Source organism: Dromaius novaehollandiae, chromosome 7 (genome assembly GCF_036370855.1).
Source record: "Dromaius novaehollandiae isolate bDroNov1 chromosome 7, bDroNov1.hap1, whole genome shotgun sequence".
In the NCBI taxonomy this organism is placed as follows: Eukaryota; Metazoa; Chordata; class Aves; order Casuariiformes; family Dromaiidae; genus Dromaius; species Dromaius novaehollandiae.
Genome location: NC_088104.1, coordinates 6968353 through 6994923, shown reverse-complemented (window position 1 = coordinate 6994923; position 26571 = coordinate 6968353). Strand labels below are relative to the sequence as shown.

The window sequence follows — 26571 nt, the reverse complement described above, 5'->3', positions numbered from 1 at the left end:
ACTACTCACAACAGTTATTCCTATCTTCCTTTTGTAGTAGAAATGCCAGCAAGTTACATGTCTAAACTGAAATGACTTCTAAACAGGAAAAAAAAAGTCTTAACAAGACATCACAGAAATCAGCTGAAAAACTGGCTGATTCTGTTGGGAGCACTGTCATGACAGAAGAGTAAAATTTAGAGAGTAAAGTTAGTACAGAAATTTTTGATAAAATTATGATCATTAAAATACAATTTCTCTCTGGTTCAGACTGAGAGTTTGTCTAGTTAGGGTTTTTCCTCAGGAAGTATTCTTAATTTTTTTGATCAGTTTTAATAGAGTGGCTGCTCCGAACTAAGTTAGTTGCACAGTTTGGGGAAGTGTTAAGTCATCTGTCAGATGGAAAGAGAATAGCAGAACTGGCTCCAACACAGAAGAGAGAGAAAACCTAATTCTGTCATATCAGAAGAGCCCAACTAATACATCTAATTTGGAACTGAGTAGGCTGTGATTCATGCAGTCAGTGGAAGAAAAGAAAGGCACACCTAGAAGAGTCTTACCTTGGTTAAGAGCATAAAAGTAGAACAAATCTGAGCCATAACTCTAAGATCAGGGAGGTGGACACCAAGATTAAGACAGGTATGTGCTGTGTCTGAGGAACCTGACTTCACTGGGGGTGAAGAGGTCTCTGCAAGAGGAATTCCTTCCTTGGTGTCTTATCTGCATCTGTTCAAAGGATAGGGCTTGTAGCTTATATTAATATAGTGCACTGAAAAATGAAGTGAGTCTGTATCACAGTTTCCTCTTCCTGTGGGAAACTGGCCTAATGTCAAGTTCTCCAGATCTGAGCTGCTAGAAGTAGGAAACAACATGGAAGGCAGAGTAACATTTGTCTATGTCGTTTAAGGCAAAGACCTTCTTTCTGTTCTAAACCTGTCTTGCAGTTGATGCAGGAGGATCAAATCTAGAACTCCATTTCTCAAGCACTGGTGCAATGGAAACTTATTAATAATGGACCCTAATTTGGATATGACAGTTGTATGCTACATTAAAGCCCCTGAGTATAAATTTGTTTACTGAACTATAAACTGTAACCTTAAACATGCATACTGTTATGCATACCATGTATATTGTGATATGTCCTGCTCCTTTTCCAAATGATATTAATAGTGAAAAATCGATTAAGCGTAAAGGGGTAGTATCAGGCCCACAGAGCATGTCTCTACAGCTTTTGTAGTTAAATAATTTAAAGTGAAAATGATTTCTTGCATAATATGCGTGTTTATTTATGTATATGTAGTATTATGAAGTCTTTTTCATTTTGGACATGATATATGAGTTGACAGAACCTCTCAGTATATCATCAACTTGAATCGAGCCCAAAACTGTACTCATTTCAATGCATCATCTGCTGTTTTTTTCAGTGATCCGTGTGGAACAGGGTTTTCTGACAGGAAGGCTAAGCATTAAATACACATAGAGACCAGATTACACTTCTTGAGCTATGGGTGGTCTCTCTAGGATAGGATTAGTGGCTTCTGTTGCTTAGCTGCTGCTGTACTTCTGTATGGATAAACCAAGGAATTACATCTGTAGGCCTCTGAAAGTGGTACATATCTGGAGCAAAACTCAGAAGAAAGAAAGTGAGATGCAGTATCTTACTGTCTATTCCATAGGGAGTAGATTAACTTGTTTTGGAATATATTTCACTTCCTAATATGAGGAAAAAACCTGTTACTTTTAAATGAAAGGAATATGATATTTTTCCTGCTGAAATACTAGTTAGCATGGCTGTTTTTCCATTAAAAGCATTTTCTTTGCTTCATAGCAATTTCTAAGAGTTTTTCAGCTCGTACAAAGGAGATACTCATGTATGTAAATACATATATATGTGCATTGAAACATGTAAAAACATCGTCTTTTCAGCAAAAGTTAATAATGATGGAGACAAGGTACAAAAATTAACTCATTACTTCTTACAGTATCCTGCTTTCTAGGCAAAAAAGTATTAGTGTAAGCTTTTCTTTTGACAATACACAAAACCAATGAAAATTCAAAAAGAATGTAACTACAGTCTTAGTGTTCAGATGTCTACAGAAATGAATGTTAGAAGCCATGGGTGAGTTAAATCTGCCAGTGGTCCTCTTAAAAAGGTTTACATTAAGCAAAAAATCCAAACACTCTCCCGTCTGCCTCATGGTTCTGTATGTTATTGCCATAACAAGAAATCATATTTCTTGTACTGAATTTATACTGAGGTTTTAACAGCATTTAGAAATAACTTTTGGGAAACAAAGTATTGAAAGTCATAAAGATAATTAGAAGTAAATAACTTACTCACCATGTTAAGCAACTAACTTTATACAGAACTGATACATTTTTTGATACAGTACAATTAATAAAACTGGCTGTGCCAGTTTTTTTTGGACATGTAACAATAAGAAGTGGCTTAGACATATAAGACAAAATTTAGAAAAATAAAGCCTTATTTGCAGGGGATGGACTGATTGGGTATTTTTCAACAAGATATAAAGCACCTATGAAATTCTGTAGAAAATATTTTTTCTCTTGCATTATTCTGTATCATGTTTAAAACACAAGCTAAGAATATAATCATTATCCTATATAGTGGCTTACTAGCAAAGTTTATTGAACAACCAAGGGAGGAAAATCAGTTAAGTGCTGAAGTGGCTAAGAGAAAAGAGTCAGTGCCAAAGTTCATCCTCAAGAAAAGGAATGTTAAACTGACATGATCTAGAGGTTACCTGTAGTTTCATATTAGATACTAGGACCTGAGTGTTGGCATTTGTCATCAATTGTTTCTGTTTTATAACCATACTTAAACTTCAAAGATGCAAAATAACTTTCTAGTTTTCTAAAAATACCTTGTTTATGTACATGTCTTAGATAGTCACTTGCAGAAGCGCAGTGAGAAGCTGTAAGATGCTGAAAGCTTTTTAAGCTTCCAGATCCAATCTTGGCAAGGGGTTTTGTTCATTAGCACTGTCTCTTGTAGACTTTATGGAGGCAAGGTAATAGAAATCTTTTTTATTGATTGGGGCTGTACTTCAAGAAGGCATAATTGCCACCCTAAATTTAATCTTGTAGATACTCATCTGGTGCCAATGTTCTGCTTTAGTGTTAATGTCTTCCTGGAACTGTTAAAGTGAATGTTTAAAGCATAACTTCATAGTAACATTACTAATTGTGTTCCAGATCAGTATGAAATTAAGATTTTTTTTGAAATTTAGTAAAATATATCCATTATTTTTGAAGACTGGTCCTTCATCTGTGTGTGTGTTTAGTAGCAAACTTGCAAGGAGTGATGAGTGTAATTTGCTTTTGCATTCTTTTGCATTTGGGAAACTACATCAGAGAAGTTCGTCACACAAAAGGAAGGGAAAAACTGCAGGAATAAGGAATAGAAAATCATTTATTGGAAAACAGAATTGATACAATTAAAAGCCTCTTGCTATATACAAAGTTAGTTGTGGAAAGAAAAAAATATCTGATACTATTAGGAGTTAGGGAAAAGGGAGGAGGAATGTTTCTGTAAGTTGTAGTACCAACAGTTTTTCCAGGCTTTTTCAACACTTAATTTGCAGTATTCAAAGGTCTCACAGTAAGTGTCTTTTATTCTTATAAATTGACAGTAAGGGTCAGATCAAATTTTACACCTAGTTACTATTGCAACCCTGAAGGTTCAATGAAAAAATCCTTAGTTGTATGATTATTCCCTTTCTGTTACTTCTCAAAGAGCGAGGAAATGTCAAAACTTCTGTGCATTCCTCTGTCAAGGCACTCTGGTTTTGATCTGTAGCTGCTCTGAATCTTTCAGTAAGACAAATGAAAAGACAGTGTGAATGCCCAAACTATGGTTTGCGATTTACCTTACTGAACGTGAAAGTTGTCCGAGGTGACAGTTTAAAACGATTATTTCCGAGTGAACTTATAATTGGGTTCCTTATTCTCTTCCTGCAGTCCTTCCTCTTCTCCCCCCTGAGTTTCCTGCTGTTATTCCATCCTATGTCAGTACCAGTTTGTGTGCTGAAATAGTTGGAGCTTACAAGCTGCTTGTCTTTTAGCCACTGATATGTGAGATGAGGGTAGATTTCTGTAAACCTGAATTTTCAGATTAAGAAATTTTTGAGAGCACCTAGATTTTCCAGTGTTTCACTAAGCATGTGATTAAAAAGCTAATTAATTTTATAAAATTATTCCAGGGATTAAAGTATCATGGCTACATGGGGTCTTGTTAAGCTTGTTGACTCACTCATGGCCAATCTATAATCATTACAGAGAGTAAAGGAGAACTCGGAGTAGATGCAACTAAATGCCAACTTTTCAACAGATAAGATATCCACACCTCCCCAATTCAGAGCACTGGGGAAAAATCCAGTATCTTAAATAATTGCTGACGCATTATCAACTTAGAAAACTAAAGCATTTGGCTTTAGCAGTTGTTCAGTTACTCAGTTAGCTCAATGATACTACAGAGTGGAGCTAGTGTTAATTAAACATTATTGAGGTCTTTCCCTCAGTAGTCTCTGAAATTCCTCAGTACAAGCAGGTTCTTATTTATTCACTTTTCTCTGGATTGTGGTTAAGTACACTTCTTTAAAAAATGAGAAGAAATGAGGCAATTTATCTGTGCCTTCCAAATTTTAATGAAAGCAGAATAACATGGCACTCAAATCTTTATAAAATAGTCTGTATCATTTTAAAATTTTGCTGTTGTCAGGTGCAGTCAATGGTGATGGTGTAACTACAGCTACAAAACATGAATTTGAGCCTTGCCATGCCAGACAATTTCAGAAATAAAGGTAGGTTTCTTGATGTATGGTAAGGTATTTTTATTCTTCTGTGTGATTATGTGAGGGTAGAAAGGAGAAGATTAGCAATTTCTTCACACTGCATCTTCCCAAACGAAAAATGTGCAGAGTGCCAGATTACCAATACCCAAATGATTGTCTTCATTGTCCTGCTGTTATGTTATCTTCATCCTATTGGGAGCTGCAAAAAAGAAATGAGTGTTCAGCTGCTTATGGGACTATATAAGAAACAGCTTTATGCATGTGGTGTCGTGCAAGAAATATTATGTGCAAGTGTTCAAATGATTTAATGTAGTTACTGTATTTTCTTTGGAATTTTTATGTAATTATGGCAAAATCACAATCCACATTTTTTCACAATTTTGACTTAGATGACCAAAGTTTTTATTAAGCAGGTAATGAAGAACATGATTTTGAAAGGGATTAAGCAGTGAAATGATGAATGGAACTGTTTCCAAAGCATGCACATAAAAAGATATCATCTAGCTAAGGCTGATTTCTGCTCCATTGCTTCAACAGGAAAATAGCTATATTGCTGAAATGATTTGGCTTAGGCTCTATTATTTGCGGTGGCACTTGACAGTTATGGACCTGGAATTCAATTTCTTTCATCTAAAGCAGGTGTGCCTTAAAAAAAAATCACTCTGCCACTTCTGTATAACGCATGGAGATTGTTGGCTTCTTGCCTGAAAGCGTTTCAGTGCACTTATCTCATTTTCATACAGCAGAAGTTGCCCATGAATATCATCTCGGTTTAAATACATGAGTGAATTTTCTTTATCCCAAAACAAGATAATAGATGATATGAAAAGCTTTATTTTATGCTAGCACATGGATTTAAGAACCAATTTTGAAGGGCAGTTTTATAGAAATCCGTATTACAAAGCACATAAAGATTTTGATATTAATTTATTATTCAGGACAAGATGAAAGGTGCTCCTTAATCTTGATGTATCTGTATTTGACGTGACATGTTAACCTTGGTATTAGCATCATGTATCCAAATTTTACTTCCAGGTTTGACTCTGCAGTACTTTACCTTTGTTTCTGATAGTGAGGTATCCGGGTAGCAGTTGGTTATTTGTGAGTAGGATATGGCATATTTACTTTATATGAAAAGAGAGCATGCTTCTACAAGTGCCTGCTGAGATTTAGACAGGTTTAGTTAGAGTAAGGATTTGATTTTACATGGAAAAGTGTGTAATATCTGAAAGAGTAATTTATATTTAGAGGTCAGATAAAAAAGTGTGTGTGTGTGTGTGTGTACATGTGTGTATATGCACACACAGACACATTATATATATACATATTTATACTAAATATATATGTAGATTTTTATGTGTGTGTATATGGTATGTGTGAGTGTATTTAAACACACACACACACACACACACACACACACACACAAACACACACACACACACACACACAGATAAAATAGAGTGTATAGTCAAACATGAAATGCTGCAAAGGCCCTGTCCTGCTATGTTTTGGTAAGAAAAGCTGTGAAGAAATTTGGAGCATTTATTTAGTACAGAACAGGAGAGAGACTTGTAAGTATTCTTGCTACACAGACTTATCTGCAATCACCCCAAAGCCCCATTCTGAAGGAACATGTCAACTGAAGCCAATGCATTTCTGAGAAGACTGTCAACAAACTGTTTTCTCCTGTGTTTGTGAAACTCTAATGAGATGAACAGCATTGTAATTTCCAAATCAGTAATACTCTTCTGTCCCTTTTATACTTAAGGAAAGGGTATATAATGCATCCTTTTATTGCAGACACACATCAGCAGTAGTCCAGGAAATGAATAGAATGAACATTTTTGTAAGTTTTGTTTCTTCACAAGCCTCTCCATGCTTATGTGTTCAAGTGTTCACACACACTGCAGATTTTCATTTTGCTGTGCAATACTGTATTTCTTTAAATCTTTTAAGGGCCAATTGCAGTTCTTGTCATCAACTGAATGGAGCATAATATGGAGATCTCCAGGCTAGCAGAGACCTGAGCTGACAAGTTCACATTATATGGCAAATTTCTGTGTGGATTTATCAGGTCATGCCTACAAGCCCAAACCCTTGAATGCTTCCAAGTCTAAACTAACTCCTGTGGTTTTGGCGGCTGCTTGTTTCACCTTATTTCCTGACCTTCCAGTTTCAGGATGCCTCTGAACACAGTCTGACTATACAAGCAAGTGTATGTGTTTTGAAGGTATTCCGCAATATGATGAGAAAGTCACAGTCTTTTTTTTTCTTGCTTAAATAGTATTAACTACCCTTACATTCCCTTTTAATAAGCAAGCAAGTAGTCAGACTAACATGCATTATATGTGTAGCTGAATATCATTTACATTCAACTTTCCCCTTTTTATTTCATATTAATTCTATCTTATTTATCAAGTAATTTACGAATATGCATGTCATTTTTTCCTAAAACTCCACACATCTAGCTTTTATATTCACATATGTTGAATACAGCTTGTTTAATTTGAGCTCTAACTATTGTTGTTTAATGTCTCTGGATGTATACATGAACAAAGTAATACTGGCCTTAAGGTTAGTAGCTGCAGCAGAGTATTGCATAATATGAGAAACTGTTTATTAAAAACATTCTCTTGTATTTTTAGGCTGTACAGAAATCAATAGTGTGTTTAATCTTTGGAACGTAGTCACCAAATTCATTCGTAAGAGAATGAATGGCCTATTTTGCTCTGTGCTTTACTGGTAAATTCTAGTGTTAAAAATAACTGATATAAGTTTTGCCTTTTTTTAATTATTATTTTTGAAGGGGGCTAGACTGCTAAGTACATTTGTGCCTTACAATAAACATTCAACAGATAAGCAAGTCTAGTGCATTAATTTTTAAAGTGTTACTGGGAAAATAAAACATCATGATAGCTTGTAGTGTAATATTATCTACCATTTACATCCAACTAGATAACATGGTTTAGCTTTAATTAATTCTGTTGGTTTAATTAATTCTGTTACTTTAATCTATTTAGAAAGAAAAATAAACAAGGAAAGTATGATGGTATCAGACAGGACAAGAGTAGCAACAGGAATTTCAACTTTTTGTAAAATACCTTATAGTACAAATATTACAGTGATTATCTTCGTCTCCTCTGGGACTCAAACTAAAATTTTTACTAACTGTGGTTCCACTGGAAGAGAGATCTGTTTAGTTTGTTTTGTTTGGGTCCCCCCTTCCAGCCATGAGCAAGTGTGGTCTAATGACTGTTTTGAATGTAAAAGTCAGCAGGAGCATATTCTTCATGTCTGTCATGAAACTTGCTAAATTATCTGGAGGTCTCAAGGAGTCAATACAAATTAAAAATACGCAGAAGGTTTCTAAGAGAGTGATTGCTATTCTAGCAAGTTCATTAGCCTTCTGAGGAATGCTTTTGGCAGGCTTTGTTTAGCAGAACTCCAAAACAAAATAAACCAAAAATGCCAGAAAATGAATTGCAAATCACTTGGCAATATAAATGTGAGAACTAGGATGTAGATGATGAATAATTTGGGAAAATGGATATTGTTCTTCCAGGAATGTTGACTGCACAAGAGGGAACTATACTGAAGATTACAGCAGTGCAAGGGAATAACTTGATTAGATGAGTATAGGCTGTCCAGCTTTCCAAAGTCTGGCAAAACCAGACTCCAGACACTTGTCAGTTTTTTGGGGGGAGGAGTTTTGCAGCACAGCGTTTTTTCAGCTCCCTATGTCTGGCATCTCAGTATTTTCAACCCATACGCTGTGAAAAAATACTACTTAAAGTGGATCTTTAGCTCTAATTTTGTGAGACTGCATTGAAGACCAGTAATTAATTTCAAAGGAGGAAATCAGTCTCCTAAACTGGATATGTGGCAATTACCTTACATTTCCTTCTCTAGGAAAGGGAGGTTGGCAAGATTCAGTTAGTTGCAGGTGCAGTCACCTAGAACCTCCCTTGTCAGCTGCTGCTCAGGGAAGGGAAGAGGCTGCTCAGTTCCAATTTAATCCAGGTTTTTTGACAAATTTTACATGTCACTACTACTGTATTGTTCCCATTATTTGAAAATTCATAACAGAAACAGAGCAAAATGTGAGTTGTAACTCCCATAGCAAAACATAGTGGTAAATCTAATGGAGAGAAAATTGCAGATGGCACAGGCAAAGCTAACATGTTCCATGCCTTTTCTTCTTCAGTCTTCACAGAAAGGTTAAATGTAATCAAAGGTTTAACGCAATTAGAATTAACAAGGAAACAGGAATGCAAGAGAAAGTAGGGAAAAAATTGAATATTTAGATTCAGAAAAGCCAGATTTAAGGCCTGTTTGCAAGGTGAAATGACTGTGCAATAAACCAAGACTTGAATTTATGATATGCGAGCTACTCTGCATTAGCTCCTCATATGGGAAGTCCCAGTGTACAAGAGGGCCTTCACGTGAAGCAGCTAATCCAGGGCCTCATGGAATTTGTGCCAGCATACCTAAAAAAGCAGTTTCTAAACCAGCAATAATTAGCTTTGAGAACTCCTGAAAGATATAAGTTTTCTCCAGTAAACATAGTACATATCTTTAAATGAGAAAAAAGGAGAAGTAAGACAAACTGATCAGCCTAAGTTGGTATCTGGAAAGATGGTGACACATTAATAATCAATTTAGAAGCCCCTCAAGCATAATGAGGTAACAAGAAACAGCCATTCAGTATCCACCAACAGATACATTTTTTCCTTTAGGGAGACTTTTGACGTGCTCCAGACAATCACGACAGTAAGTATATTTTAGATGAAATAAGTAGGGAGGCATATCTGTTTGAGAAACCATTCTCAAAGAATAATTTTCTCAATAGTCTCTTGTCAAGATGGGTGCCCATAGGCCCTGATTTTTCTACTATTCACTACTTTCATTAATGTCTTAGGCAATGGCATGTCATATTTTGCAATGATGTCACACTTGCAGGCAGTGCAAGCAGGCTTAGAATTAAAAATCTTCTTGATAAATGGGTGAAACAGTTTGAAATGCATAAGACAAAATTAAATAAAGACAGTAAAGATAGTGTTTACAAAGGGGAAGTCAACTACAGAAATACAAAATGGGAAATAATTGTTAAGGCATCAGTATTGTGGAAGAGACTGAGTTGTATACAGTGCTGTAGCAGAAAAATGTAAATCTCTTCTGCAAGTGTATTAACAAGAGAATCAGAAGCTGTACGGGGAGGCAGTTATTCTGCACTAGTCAGCACTAGCATTCAGCTACAGCATCGCACTTTAAAAAGGATAGGGACAAACTGGAGAGAGTTCAGAGAAAACCAACAGATTAAAAGGTTTAACGCTTGATTTGTTTTGTTTGGGAAAATGTGAGAAAATCAAGGAGGGGACATTGTAATTGTCTTCCAGTATGTAAAATGGGGTTACTAAAAGGACTGTGAAAACTTTTCTCTGTATTCACCAAAGTTACCCCAAGCAGTATCAGTTTTACTTGCAACAGATTAGCTTTATATTAGGTGTTATGGAAAAACAAAAATGTGCCCTAGCAATGTAGTCAAGCACGTGAACAAATTACCTAGATAAATTGTGAAATTGTTGACAGGTTTGGAGAAGAAAATGGTTAAAGCCTATTCATATTGCTTACTTGTACCTGATCCTGTCCCTTACACTATCTGTTGGGAGGTCTATCATCCCAGCGTTTCTACAGTAGTATGAGTATGAATTCTTATGCTTACGATTTATTTTAGTCCATGCTAGTAAATGAGCTTCTATTTATTAATACCTCTTACAATTTTGACTTTTTGGAGGGGGAAACAATTACTTATCTTCTTCACTCAAGCAGTTTCATATGCCATAATATAAGCTGTGTAATTTAAACTAGATGCCACTAAATCTACCATTTTTAGTAGTAACTTTGCTTCTAGCTCTGAGCAAGGCTCACGGATTGAAGGAAACCTCTCTTTTATTCAGAACCCTTCCATCTTCACATCAAAGCAATACACTTTTGTGTAAGTGCAACCAATCAGTATTTCAGTTATGAAACTGAAGGGTGCTTCAAACAATCTTAAAAACTGAGAGATTAATCATTGCTAGAGAGACCCATGTGTTTATATGTATCATTGGTAGTTTGGCATTTTGGACATATGTAATATGCAAACTCTTTTTCTACTTTCTTTTTCTTTCAGGACTGATTTACTGTGTAATAGTTTATTCATGTGAAAAAGGAAGCCTGGTATTCGATTTGATGGTTTCTGTGAAGTGCAACAAAGTTCCACTTCATTTGTGAACTGACAAATATCATACTTCACCCATTCACAGCTAGAATAATGCTCTAAAACAAACCTGATAATCATGGTCTGGTATACCAAAAAGGGCATCTCTCAGTCTACAAAGGGAAAGTCCTCTAAATGTAAACACCTCTAAACAATAATTCTAGTTTATCTTCACTTATTCCTGTTTCCATTTGGACAACTTCTATTAATTATTTGAGAAAATACACAACATATTTTCCTAGGCTACAGCCAACCTATTTAATAGATTTTTTTATATAGAAAATTGCAGCACTTACTCATCTTATCTACATCTGCTGTATTTCACTATTGATGTAGGAGCTGTAATTCAATGTAAGAATGTACTTGTTAAGAAAATCCATATAGAACGTTAATTTTGATATTAAAATCTAATTATCATTAACAGAATAGAGTGACTATCTGAACAGATTTTCATGGTTTCTCTCAGTGCATTATGTAATAGAAATGAAAAGGTGTTGATTCTTTTTCTCCGCCTTTGAGTATAGATAAATGACAGGGCAGCCTGCCCATCTGTGTGGAGTCCTGTTTGAACTAGAGAAAGACGCTGTGTCTTAAAAATGTGCTCCTTCACGATGGCAAATGTGTAAAATATTTTTAATGTTTGTGACTGTGGAAGTGAGAAGACTATCTGAGAAACAGGGTGTGTGATACAAAGTAAAGCAGTCCTCAAGATAGAAGTGGGAAATCAAGTTAATAGCACTATATAAGGCTCAGGCACAGTAGGCAAGACAGAAGAAAGGTTTTGGCTTAGTGCTGAGGTACGGAGAAGAATCTGGACCCGAAGACATTACTGAGGTGGTGTTCAGGTTAAGCACAGCAGTCAGATGTGCTCCATTACTGTAACCTTGCCGTGACTACCATTCTGGTAGTGGGACATAGCGTCCCGCTACCAGTGAGCGTTTTTTAGGGGAAGATGAGGATATTCTTTGCCCAAATCAGTGTTTCTCAAATTTGTATTAGAAAAAAGTTTATGTGAACTGCACTTCGGTTTGTGCTTTGCTCAGTGCCTGGCCTGGAAGAAAAAAACAGTTTGTTCTTAAGGCGAGAAGAACAGCTGTCAGAGCAAGAAGGTATGTGGCAGGAGATGTGCCACTTATTCCTGCCTGTCATTCACCTTGGAAGGGGCACAGGTGACTTAGTTCCAGTTAGCTCTGTTTGAGTGTGTGAGGGAACACCCATTTGGTAATGGAGCAACGACTCCTAAAAGGGGCTAGGAGAACTCATCTGGAAAGGAGCTTCTAGCTCAGAGTTACTTGGAGGAGAGAGGCAGATACTTCTCTGATCAGAGGAACTGTTTTGGTCTTTTGCACTTTTGGGTATGTCTGTAGTGATGTTTAACATAGACATTGAGGTCAAGCTCAGTGAGATGAGCAGGCTCTCTGTGTGTAATGTGGCATAGGGAACTGGACTGGGAAGGAATGACCAAGAGTGATTGCTGCTGGCAGACTTCCTGGGTGCAAGGCCTGCAATTTCATGTTGCAAACAAGAGGATAAATTAGGAAAGTGGTGGGGATATAAAATGGGGCAGGGGTATATGGTAGGAATGATATGGTATATGGTAGGATTAGCCTTGCAATTCATAAAGGCTGGATTGCAACCAGGGCTTTTTTTTATGGGGTTTACTGTGCAGATGATTAGTGGGTTTGGAAAGGAGAAATGTATTAAGGTTGACCCTAACTCTCAGAGTAGACACAACTTTTGTGGGTTTTATACTTGAAGTATTGAACTGTTCCATAAGGGAAGATTTTATATAGAACATGGATACAGTGTTAGATTAGCAGTTTAGCAGAAACTAAACTTCCTTTAAACTATTTTATAACCTTATTTACATCTTTCATAAGGTTAACAAGATTTTAATCCACTTTCCTGTAAACTATTTTAGTTACATTCAGTTATTTTTGTCCCTCTTACTGTAAGAATCCAGTGTTTCTGGACCATACCTTACCTTTTTTCCACATGCTGAACCAGTGTAGCCGCTTCTGCAAGCACAGACATTTGGTCTTATGCACCTGCTTCCAAATAGACATTTTTGCTCACAAAGTGCTACAAATGAAACATAATGTTGTTTAGAAATACACTTATTGTAAGGTTTGTAATTAGGATGGAAATACGCAGATGCTTTCGAGTATGATGTGACAAAACATGTTATGACTCTGTATGTTCATATGATGGAAGAAAGGATAATTAGTAAAAATATTTAGGTCTTAAAAGTTGTTTACCATAGGCTTTTTCATGCCTATGTGTCTGTTAAGTTTAGAATTTTCTTCCTTTATTCTTGTCCTCTTCTAAATGATCAGAAAAGAGAAGACTGTGCCAAAGCAATCACCTCAGCTCAATAGGAAATGGATCCGTATAAAGCCTGGTTTTGAAAGCCAAGATACATTCTGGGCAGTGGTAGTTGGTCAGATTTGTGCCAAAACTGATTTTATTTTGTTCCAATTGAAATAAATTAAGAGCTGTTAAAAGATCCTTTCTTTACTTGAGTTGAAAAGATATGTTAAATATGTACTCCCAAAGGTAATGGTATCAAATAAATAAAAGGGAGATTTTAATGAATTGTGTGCTTTACATCTTTGGGAAACCAGGGCAAAAGGACATATAATTTCATGGTCCTACCTAATCAGTAATAGGCTATTCATTCCAGGTAAAAAAGAACCAACAAAATTTTTTTAACGTTATTAACAATACCTGTGTACTTATAGAGGCCCATCCGTTTGAAGATATTCTGCTATTAAAAGAATCAGTGTCCTTTTTTTAAAAAACAGACAAAAAGTAATCAGTTGAATTACTCAAATCTTAGCCAGTTTTTCATCCTCATTAGCAGTTTGTATTCTTATGACATTGTTTTGGCATAGAGGAAAGAGAACAGCTAATTCATAGGGCATCAAATCAAGAAGAACACACATGTCATATTATTTTAATTAGATCTCATGAGTTAAACTTTCTATAAATATTGCCAGAATATTGTTTCCTAGTTACCAAGAGTCAAACTCAATGGCTTCAAAATCAGTCAGATGTGAATCAACAGGTGGATTCTTACATTTTCTTGTCTGGCAGAAGTATATAGGAGGTCTCTTACCACGCACCATTAAGATAGATTTGAAAATAAAAGTATATGTATGTCTGTGTTCTAATACCATCTCTTCCATTATTGTGTCTAGGCAAAATAAATCATCAGATTGAAACACTGTAATATCTCACTACAAGAGATTTTTCCATGGAAAATAAACTTCAACACATTGAAGGGATGAAGGAGCAACTTCCAGAATTTCAGTTGGTTAGTCTCAGATTCTGATTTTGATGTAGATAAAAACGTATATAAATTCTTCACATTATGGTCTGAAGTCTCAGAGACAGGAGAGTTAGGCCAGTGACTTCTTTAGAGAGCCCATTGTGGGATCCTAAGCCATTCAAATGTAATTTTGAGAGGAAAGTTTTAGTAGTTATGGTGATCTTGGAAGGCCAGAGGCAAGCTGTCATTTTGTCATAATGATTCCTATCTCTATGCTTATTTAAGCATCATCTGGAATTTTTTAATGCTTTTTGTCTACTATTTTATTGAAAATGTATTGCCAACCCTACCAGCTTATCATGACTGCTAACCCTCATAGAGAGGGTAATGATTTTACCATATGAAATAATATTAAAATCTAAATATGTATACTTAAGCTCAAGCCTGATAGCTAAAGGACAGAGAGGTGAAGAAACAGACTTACTGGCAAGCTACATATCTTAAAAATGAGAGAATGTAAACTCCCTGGTAAACCACTACTCTTATGAGTCAGCTAGCAAGGGTTTATTCTGTTTCAAAACTACTGACCCTTACCATGTCCAGAACAAAAACACGCAGAGACCTGGACATCCTGATAAACTTCAGGTACTCTTTTTTAAAACACAGGTGCATCAGATGGTTATCTGCAGCCAGACTCGTGACCTTGAGTTAGTGACTTGCCTTCTCAGTATAAGAGGTAGTTGATATATTTCTGCTATTTTTTTAAAGGTGAGAAATGCTGTTTTGTTGAAAAAAGATTTTCAGAAGCTAACTTGCTTTTGTTAGGTTTCTGTTGCAAAACACTCCTGAAGACCCAGATTGGCCAGCTGTTAACCTCTGACTAAGTCATTCCTTTGGAAGGGGGAGGCCCATGTTTGAATCCCGGGTGTGGAAGGGGGAGAGGAGGAATGAAATCACGTGCAGTCTAGAACAGCATGCCAATCATCTGCCAACTGCTTCTTCAGCTTCTCCATAAACTTTGAAAGAATTCAAATTTCTGACTGGAAGAATGTGAGTTTCATGCATTGGAAAAAAACATTTACCACCTTATGCTAGTGAGCCCATCGTTAGCAGAAGAGGCTCCTTATACTGACACAAATTTTGTTCTGCTATATAATAAGGTTCTGTCCTAGAAGAGAGAGAACTGTGTATAGTATTACTAGAGATCATTAGAAACTAACTTGGGCTGGAGAGAATGGAAATTGATTCTCCTTTCTGCTTGGTAGTGAGTAAAATAAGAGCAGGTAAAAGCAGAGAGATGGACTATTCTGGAGACTCCTGCAGCAGCTAGGGGTGGCCTGGTATGCATTGATAGAATGGATTTTGGATTAGTTACCAGTCTTTTTCCATCTGTGGCTTCTTTGATTCTCAGGTGATACCAACAAAGAAAAAAAAGGGAAAAGATTTCCTCCTCCTTTACCCTGTGGTAAACTGCTTGTCTCACCCTCTCTACCCACTGCTTCCTGCCATAGTGCTCAGAAAAACAAGAGCTCAAATATCTACTTCAACAGTTGATGTAGGCATAGGCCTCGGTGGGTTAGACACTGAACTGACTGGGGTGGTCAGTGAACCTCTTACTACAGATAAATCAAAGGAGATGTCCAACACGAATTTTCAGTATCTGTCCATTGTCCTTTTTCTTGGTCTAATGGCCTTCTCTTCCTAGCTATCTCAGTGCAGTTACTGAGAAGTGACTTTTTTTCCTTCTGAGAAATGTCTGGAAAATTGTAGGAGTTTTTTGTAGATCCTTCAGCTTGGTCACCTTACTGCATGTGCATTAGGAAGTTAATGAGGAAAAAATGAGGTTCACTCCGTATGGATGGAACCCGTATCTGCATTACCATCTATTCCATCTTGATAAGGGAAGCTGCTTGAGTGAATAGACTGCAAACAGAGGATGAAGCTGGGCCTACCTAACCTCCTCCTACCCCCGAAAACCCCCCCAAAGAAACAAACCACCCCCAATTACTTACGGACTGTGGAGAACGTACAGAGATTGCTGGGAAAAGTTACCTGGATTTTCACTTGTGGAATGAAACTAACTTTTGCATTATAAAGCTGAAATTATTTAGAAATACATAATTGTACTATCTTGAATAATATATAGCTATTAATTTCATATGCTTTAATGTGAACATTTTGCTGTATTGTTAACTTTAACAGCCAAAGTCTGTAGTTAAAGTGGTGCAAGTCTGGAATATAGCCTTGTTGTGGATCCTATAACTAAGAATAGGATCTGATCTTACACACACAAGCAGAAAGAGGATGCAGAGCACAGAAAAAGCTTGGAGGTTGAAATTTTTGGACAAAGCAATTTGTGAAGAGGAATGGTGTGATAAGCCAAGTGCCTCCATGCTGGAATGCTGCTATTTCTGGTGGATTGCATGGATTTGGCCTCCTGTTTGTGTGGTGCCTGGAGATGGAAAGCAGGCCAGAGTAATATGGGAATAAGAACAAAGGATGCTCTGGTAACCAGAGGTTCGTTACAGGCCTCTCTACTGCTGCTAGCAATCTGCTCATCAGTGCCAGAACAGTGACTAAAGTGAGCAATTCTTTGAACAAATGAGGCGCTCAGAAAGCTCATACTGTTTAGACAGATAAATATATATTTTTAATTGAATTCTGGATTTGGCTGAATAGAGTCCCATGTTAAAATATAAAATCACAGACCTGCTTTCATGGGTTACACTTCTAATGAAAAACTTCCTTTATACCTAACATCTGTGAGGATGATGAGGAGGATGTTTCCACTGCTTCCTCCCTGCCTCACTCTGAATACCCTAGAGCAACATTATAAGAACCAATCATCTGCTCTCTGACACTAGTTTTCTCTCTTTCTATTAAAAAAAAAAAAGTAAAATCCCAACTACTTAGTGATTATTTGAGTTTACTGTGATACCTAGGAGTTTCAGCCAGCTTTTTTTGGACAAAAGCTGATTAAATTGTCCACTACAGTGAAAACACTGGAAGAAATAGTAGAAACAGAGTGAATGTCAAGTGGACAGATTTGGAACAGTTTCATAGGGCCTGATTAAATATGAAAAATTGTCTAGGCTTGTGTGCTTGCATAGGACAGCAGAAATTGTTAATGATAGTAAGCCTTACTTGCCTTTTACAGGAACGAGCACAATTTCCTTATTTAATAAAGTGAATCAAGAATATATCATCAACTGATAAATACCTTTAAACATTACAGTGTTTGAACTAGAAGACAGCTGGCACAAGAAACAATTACGCAACGGTAGGGATTTAACTGACAAAAAGATTTCCATAAGTAATGATGCCCTCTGAGTGTGAGAAGGATAATGTCTTGATATTTTCCTCATGCCATTTTAGTCTAAAGCTAGGAACATCCGCAAACTGAAGTGACCCTGCATGTAATCGACAATAACGGGTCTCTTCCTATTCCAGGCCTTCCAGTCCTTCCCCATGGAAATACTTCCACCCATCTCAGCGGTCAGTTTCAATGCATAGCATTTACAGGACCAGGCTCTTGGGTTAGCAAATACATACTGCTACTTTCTGTGCTTAATTCCACTTGGACATGCAGAATAGGATAATTCATTTCCTTTTGTCTTTGACCTCTCTTTCTTACTTTGCTTTGAAGTCAGAGTTTAGAGACTCCTAATTTTGTCTGACAAGCCAAACCCAGCATCTGCCAAAGTAAAAGATGACTCAGTTCTCTTTCTCTCACTCATGTTGAGTCCAGAAATGTCTTTGAAAGTAATAGTTCTAGTCACAGCATAAGATAGTTTGGACAAATAAGAAGTAGAGTTTAGACAGTAATCATTTTATAGTTGACTTTTACGTGTAATGTAAACAGAGAAGAAAATACAGTGTGTAAATGTGTCTGGTGTAGTCTGTGTGGCTATGAAACTGTAGTACTTAAAGCAGCACTTACGAGTCTGGCACAGCATTCCTGTCCATCCTTCGGAGCACTCGCAGATGTTTGGACCTATGCATTCTCCACCATTCAGACATTTCTGCAGGCAAACAGCTGAACAGATTGACATGAGACACATGAGAAGATATACATAAAGTATCCAGGCTTTAAAGATCTCTCTTTAGATAGATCTAGAAAGAGTGACCTGTGAACATGCTAAGTTTTGAGTTCATATGGCTGATTTCCAAATAAATGAATGTATTCTATTCATCAGATAATTAATGTTTAGGTTTTTTGATATTTACTTATCCTTAAGAATTGTGTCATTGATAACTGTCTGCTTACCAGTAGCTACTTACCAATAGCAGCTTTGCTATTTCTGATGCCCAGCTCACTATCAACTAAGAATGTTCTCCACCTATATATGATATTCATATTTGTTATATTCATATGTGTTGCATGTTCTAAATAAATAGATTCACAGTAGAGTTTGGTATGTTTATTGTGTATATTATTCGTTCAGAGATTCTGAAAGAGTGAATGCATGTTTTTGTGTATATATGTGAGAGACGCAGACTTCCTGCAGAATTTAAGTTATTAATATTATGATTCAAAAGACTGAATCTGAAACCATATTTACCAGCAGGACAAAAAGGGTAAAAAGCCAATATTTTAATCCACTTTATATGTAGTATGTCATCTTGATTATAAATTTATCCATTTTATCTGTCAACATCATGGTAATGAATAGCCATGTAAGGAAAAATTCTCCTTGAAAATATTTTAGGATGAGAGGATTTTAATTATATTTTTATGTAAACTGTAGGCAGATATGGTAGAATTAGGGACCAGGAACACATTCTCCAAATTATGCACCAAAATATATCTGATGACCTTGGCAGTATATCAGTTTGAAAGGCTTTATAGCAGGCTTTAAATAGCTTTGTATTTTGAAATATATGGCATTTATTTATAAAATATAACAAAATATGTTATTTATGTTAAACATAAAATCAATACTTCAAGTTTAATGCTATACAAATGAATTTCCATAAAAATATGTAAAACAGTTGCATGAAGCAGAACTAGGGTTCCCCCACACACACATTTTTTCCTTTGCAAGTATCAAATGTTTATAGCATTTTGTGTTACCTGTTCTTAATATTGCTTTTCTTCAAACTGCTGAAATAGGAAAACAAATTCTATTCTCTATATTGCTTTCTAATATTAAAAGAAAATTACAATAGATGATGACTGGCTTAAGTAATAAACAATAATCTGTTTGATGGACAGGAGAGATGCTTACGTTTGTTACAGTACTTTCCCTTCCAACCGGATGGGCAGTCACAGACATTTGGGCTTACACATTTCCCTCCATTCATGCACATGGGATCACAGACACCTGCAGATATATATCAAAGGAAGAACATGGTAGCTGGGAAAAGAGGAAGACTTTACTAGAGACTTATTTACATGCTTTCATAAGCTTAAATTGATCATAATTAGAAAACAAAAAAGTAATTTGGATTTGAAAACCTGAAACTCAGACTTGATAGCTTCCCTAAATCCTTCTGCAGTGTGCTGAGCCTTGTGTGGAAGCTCTCTTGAAGAACCTCCAGTAAGAGCTGCTTCACCAGAAAAATGAGAGGCGCATTAATTACAATGACTCTCAAACAAACAAGTAAAGTTGCTGTGGCAGCTGTGGACAGACCAAATCCTTGTTAAACTTTCACTTGCTGAATGGAAACATCTGATATTCTCAGATGTTCATTTGGATAAGAAAGGACTTGTAGAGAATAGGTTGGCTTCACACAATTTTGGGAATGTTCTTGCATTCAATCAAGCTTAAAGACTAAACAGATCTATATTCCTCTGTGGCATTTTTGCATGATTACTTGTTGAAGGACTTACCTTTTCACTATATTTATTCATGTGAATAGGATGTGGAAGTTAAGTTTTTCTTTCAACCAGAGGAAATCAGATGATTTTTTGTTAGATTTCATGAGAAATCTAATTGATGGTTTTTGTGTCTCGTGTTAGGCCCTGCATTTATCAATTCTGTTTAACAAAATCCAACACTAAAATCTCGCTGTTCTGGCAAGTCAAACATCTGCAATCCCAACGCACAGAGTTCTGCGACTATGATGCTAGGCGCAGGTAGATGTTTTATTCAGATACCTGAAGTCCTTGTCTGCTGTTTCTCCTTGTCTGTTATGAGAACTGCAGGAAGGAACCATTAGAGCTACAGTGTAGTTCAGAAATGTGATCATGTAATGATGTAATGGAAGTAGGAGTTATTAGCCTTTTACACAGAAGAAGACAATTGTATTTGATAATTGAGTGGAAAACAGTAAAGCTGTGTAATATAGTAAATAGACTGGAGTGTGAGAGTTAGGAGGAGATTTTTTTAAAGGTCTGACGATAAAGTTTTGAGAATACCATTTTGTGGAACAGCTTCTGCCTTCTTTTTTAAGGCCTTAAATGCATCATGGGATTTTCCAGTGATTCGTTACTGATAGCAATAATCAGCTGCAGTGTGAGGCTGCCAGTCTCCCTGCTTGCTGGGCTGGGTGATTGTGGACCACCAAGCTCTTCCTCTGCAGGGAGCAGGGCACCTCATTCTGCAGGCACTGTTGGGGCTGACAGCTGACAATGTAGCGTTGCAGGGCTTTTATTAGCCTTAAGGTTGTGATGCCTTTTGGCACATCACAGCAGTGATTAAGACCAAAACTGGAATACTAATACTGTAGCAATTCTGATTTCCAGGCTGTCACTGTCTACAGGGCTCTGGAACTACCACAGCCCCGCCAAATCTTTACAGATAGAAGGTTCAATTCTGGAAATAGCCTCAAAACAGGAATGATTATAAAGAAAACAGTGTGCAAAAATACAATAAGTGTTATTTGATAGGAAGATAACCATCTGCTCTTCTCTTATGTATGCTTGGGCATTTTTAGATATGTAGATTTAGGCTCCATAATTATTTTTGTGATGCACTGAAATACTGCTTTTATGGCTTTTCCTGTCTTGGTCACTTGCCCTATTCTTTTGGTACAAATGTTGCTGCGCTACCAGCTTTTTGAGCTACATTGCTGCTTGTAGTTGGCTGCTGTATTTGCGTTTTACTCTGCGCCAAGACTCATGGATCTCCCAGCATAGTGACCTGCCCTCAGGCAGGTTGAACTTACTCACACCTGTAAGGGCTGGTTGGATCCAAGCCCTTAAACTGTCATCCTCTTTTTCCTTCTTTCTCCACCTTTCCTGATCCATGCTGTAATCTTGGCCTCGGCTTATTAAGGCTCACAGGGATCTAGAATTCTTGCTGAGCTATCAAAAAGTGCTGCAACCAGTACTTAAAACCTAGTTGAGTTCAAAGTGTAATGGCAGCCATAACTGTGAAGTCATTTAATCTTTTCTTTTACCCTTCCTTTCTTCCCCCCTTTTTAAGCCTACATCATGAATAGCAGACTTTTAACTTACAATCTTATACTGTGTTTTATTTGACTTACTGTTTCAATTATAAAACAGCTTAAGTGTTCAGAATTTAGAAAAGATGACAGCAAACCATAATGTTTGAACCTAGAATTCAAATGACCTTAAGCTTTGTAATGTTCACTGACCGTAAGGTCCCCAGTGCTAACCTTCTCTCCCAAAATCATGCTATGGAAATCTAGGGATTTGATATTGAGATCATATGTAAAAGATTGTGTATCTTTCAATTTGTTAGATATTGTGAAACTTGGACACTGTCTTCCTCCCCCCAGTAAAAAAGTAAAGTTGAAAAGAAATAAACAGAAGCACAATGTTTGAACAGGGCTTTCTTATTTTTGTCCCTTTCATTTTCTGTGTTCTTTCCCCCTTCTACAAAAAATTACATATTAAGATTGTCTTAGTTGTTCCGTATTGATATCAGACTTTCTAAATTATACGATGATAGACTCTTCCTTCAAGTACAGGGAGTTGAACCAATGTGCTTTTTGATTCAGTTCTGATTTTGGGTTTATGTATAATAGAAATTGCTCCAGCTCACTTTGCATTGTAATTCAGCAGAGCTTTAAGCAACAGTTGGGGTCCAGTTTTGGTTTGAGTAAAACATAAAAGTTCAAACTGATTTTCAGCTTGGTATATATTTGAGTCTTTGTTTAACTGCCCTAAAAATGAACAAGTAACTGTGGAAATACAGCACTTTGACATTGTTTTATTGCTTATGGCCTCCCTCACTTAGGCAATAACTTAAATCCAAAGAAGTTCAATTCAGAGTTAACTAAGGGAGTTACTTAAGTGGGAAATACAGGATCAGGGCCACACGTGTTCTGAAGGGCAGGAGCACTTCTGCCATTCTGCCCTGTTTCACAGATACTTTCTCTTCTTGATAGGGAACTCACAATGCATATTTATGTAAATGAATGCAGTGTTATCTGTCCTTTTTTTCTGTCTGACATCTCTACCTTATTCGCTCTTCCTTTAACTTTCTTAGGTACAATTCCATTTCAATACCCATAAGATAGCCTTCAACGTTTGTTGATTATAACTAGTTCCAATCCTTACCAGTCCCACTCCTTGGCCTCTGTGGAGGAGCTCTGATTTCAAAATAGCAAACAAAAATGTTACAGCCTCTCAAAGGAAAACTAAATAAATTATCAGACACTAGGAGAGCGAATCGAATTATCCTGATCCTCCCAGGCATGGGCATGACTTTGAAAAGACTCAGATTTCTTTTTTTTCCCCTCTCCTTGGAAAATGCCTAGCATCTTGACCCAAAGACAGCAATGGTTCGATGGGTTTTCCATCTGCCTTGGGGACTACCCTTAATTAAATTGATATAAGCACGTTCATGTTTTTCCTTTGTTACAATGTGAGAGGATATATCACTGGGGGTGTGGAGAATCCTGTACTATCAAAATGTCCTGAGTGCAGTCAGTATCACTGAAGTCCACTCCCCTTGCTGTCAACATCAAGATTTCCAAGCTTGGAAGGAAAAGGAACCCAAGCACAGAATTTCATATGCAGTCAAGTTACTCAATTCTATGAAGGATGTGAAGGCCACAGTTTAAAAACTAGAAAGGCACTTTGATGATTAGATAAGGTAAACCTATGTTGGAGGTGATCATGCAGGTTAAAGGAAAAGCATGATTACATGACATATTTTAAGTGAGGAATGATTTTGATAAAGGTAACAAGCAGCTGCAGGTGTTAAGATAAAACATAGGTGTTGCACAGAACATCATTGATAATATACACTATTCTCCTGTGTAATGAAAGGCATTCAGAAGTTGCTAAGTTTTCTGTTTTATTCAGCAGCTATTTCTCTTTGATGACTTTAATGTATTTTGACCTTGCAATCACTTAAAACTTTCTCTGACCCTTTTTGTAGCTTATCCTCTCTAGGCTAAACTTGACCCAGTGAAGTGCTTCTTGCAACTCTTTTTATCAACCTCCACAGAACACCATAGTTCAATTGATCAACCCTAACATCCTTAAGGTAGTCAGAGCTCCTGGTTTGTAAGCCAAAGGTTACAGTTTCTTCTTCAAAATAAATGTTTCCAGAGATTACTAAAACTGTGAGAAAACAAAAAATTAAATGTTGTCTCTAAAGTCAAGTAGGTCCTCCTGGTGTAGGTAGCACCAACAATGGACGCCTACAATTCCAGTGTCTTCCTTTGTCTGCCCTTCTTGCAATTGATTTACAATAGCAGTTTGCTTAAAATGTTAACGGTATTAAGCAAAATTTCCCTGCTGTGGAACACCAAAAGGAGCCAGGGCAAAGTTAAGCACAGGGCATGCTTTGCTGCAGCTACACTATGCTATGCTGCAGCTACTATAAGCAATTGAGAGTAACCTCTCATTCTAACAATATTAGCCGGCAGTTATTTCTGATCAGTTTACAGTGATTAAAAGAAACCACACATTTCCCTCAGACTCCCACTGGTTCTGTGGATTAGCAGACAAAAACTTTTCTGGCTGAACTTTTTGATTCAAGTACCTCATTACACCTTCTCTCACTGTAAGTAGATAATTCTTTTTCTTTTGGCTTATGATTTTGTTGAAATACGACAGACTTCATCACGACCCTTTATAAAGTCAAAACAGAGGGAATATTAAATCAGGCTCCTAAAATTTTGGCAGAAAGAGGCCCTTTGGAATGTGTTAGGAATACACTTTGCAGCAGCTGAACATCCTTGTCCTTTCCTGACAATGACAGCACACAGCCTATTTCTTTCTGAATCAAAAATTACCTGTCATCATGTATCTTCAGCCATGCTGCTGATGAGGAGACAGTGCATCACACTGCAGTGTTGATTAGAAGATGTAGTTTTCAAGACAACTGTTCTTTTTTTTTGCCCTGTAGAAGCTGAGGAAATTGACCTGCTTCTGGGTGCATTCTGCCTTTGGATGGAAGAGAGAAAATAGCCTCAAGCAGTAACATCTGTGCGGGCCAGCTAAGGTAATGCATCAGGCTACAGGTTACTGACAAAAAGCACAGAAATGCAGCCAAATAACACCTAGTGGTGTATATACACTTTAATTTATCCTTTAAGTCACCATCCCTATGCAGTCATTTATATGTGATTCACAGACAGCTACTTTTATTTCTGGCTGGTATTGGGTTTGGAGTGACTTCTTTGTGGGTCTAGTGCATATTTCAACTTGATCTCTCTATTGCTCTTCTGAGGAGCAGAAAGCTTGATCAGTCACAGTTTTGACTTTTGTATGTGCACATGTTGTTTTAATGTTGGCTTTCTCCTTTCCGCTTAGTGGTTATCTTGATTTGGTGTGACATCTCAAAAACAGAGAGCTGTAGCTGGGGAGATATGACACAGTAAGGATACAGAGCAATGGACAGCTTTAAAAATAACATCAACTGGTCTTGTCAGGAAAAAACATATGACAGAACTCAAGCTGAGAACAAAAATGAAACCAGTAGATGTCAAAACAGTGGGTTTCTGTGTTAAAACTGACACTTCTAGTCCTTCTCAAACATTTATAGATAATATGCATCACTTACTGATAAAAACTGGGGAGAAGTTCTGTAGTAGGAATGAGACAATCTCAGGACAGCAGCCTTAAAATGTAGGGATATTGCTGTTCTTTTTCACAGGACAAGAAATGGAGGGCGAGGCTGGCAGTTTCACAAAATAGCACAGTTCAATTGATCAACTGGAAACAAGGTTCCACATCTCTCAGGATGCATTATGCATCTTAGCAGCACTGCTCAAATGAAACATTATCCTGACTGCAGTAAGGAAATGATTGGTTGGATGCTTCTAGGCTCCAAATAAAGATTTGATCTTGCTGCATGCTCTTTAATCCTTGGAACAAATGAATCACAAAACAGCTGTGTTTTGGCCAGAAAGGGAGTCTCTAACACAGGGCACCATTATTTGGATTTTACTGCCCTGACACTAGCAGAAGCTAGTCCAGGTAAAAAATATCATTCTGCCCTTTAGAGGGTATAACTGATGCTCAACAGATCATTAGCGAGATAGATGCACCAATATATCTGCTGCTGTGAAGGTCCCAAATGCACATAGCTCTCAAAAACGTTATGGATTTGGGACACTGAAAATTTTTGGTCCCTTTTTTTTTTTTTTTCAAGGGCAGTAAGAACTAATTTTGAACATGCTCTGTTGCTATGTTGAACATGCTATGTATGTTGCTCTAGAGCTTGTTTTTCTCTGAAATTTCTCATCTATATTGATTTGGATTTGTAAATAAAGAACGGAATCTGTTTCCCAGCTATATCAAAGTATCTTGGGGATGTGTGATCCACTGAATGTCAGTAATTATAATAACAGATTAAATTTTACAGGGAAGTAATTTGTCTTATGTAGTAAAATTGTTTTCAAGAGTTTTATATAAGGTTCTTCTAAAATTTAGATCCTTATCCAGATCAATGATTTTGAGGTTTGCTTATCCCTATTTTTTGCTTCACATATCTCTGACAGAAATGCAGACCACTTCTTCAATAAATTAACCTTTCTGAATAGTAAAAATAATCTTGTAGAAACCTCTGAGGGATGCAGTGCAGGAGAACAAATTACTACAAGACACAGAGGGAGCTGTAAATGTAACTGTGATGGGTGTGGTGACAGTTTGCATTTCTAACATTTTCACCTTACCACACAGCTCTAGCAATATGGGTTAGTTTGCATCACCTAGCACACATCAGATGAAAAAATGGTCTGAAAAATTGTAGACCATACAGACAACAGTATGATCCCAGTGCTTTGCCTAATTGTGTCTGGTCTTTGCTCTGATGTATACTCAGAAATACATATTGGACCAATTAGAGTTATTAAAGCAAGAAATTAATTTAAATATTAGA

The 26571-nt window shown here is 36.8% G+C and overlaps 1 protein-coding gene across 2 annotated transcripts in view; it reads right to left on the bottom strand.

Moving 5' to 3' along the window:
- Positions 1-3394: 3394 nt before the first annotated feature.
- The window catches only part of LOC112997447 (von Willebrand factor D and EGF domain-containing protein-like), a 186053-nt gene continuing 162876 nt past the window's right edge, over positions 3395-26571 (bottom strand). The window contains exons 26-29 of one of the 2 annotated variants that reach the window (XM_026123472.2): positions 19552-19647; positions 18264-18359; positions 13037-13134; positions 3395-4992 (exon numbers count right to left, since the gene is read on the bottom strand). In XM_026123472.2, the coding sequence (XP_025979257.2) occupies positions 4978-4992; positions 13037-13134; positions 18264-18359; positions 19552-19647 (305 nt within the window). In that variant the 3' untranslated portion in view covers positions 3395-4977. The remainder of the gene's footprint in view (positions 4993-13036; positions 13135-18263; positions 18360-19551; positions 19648-26571) is intronic. The other variant, XM_064514606.1, reaches the window with a different exon arrangement.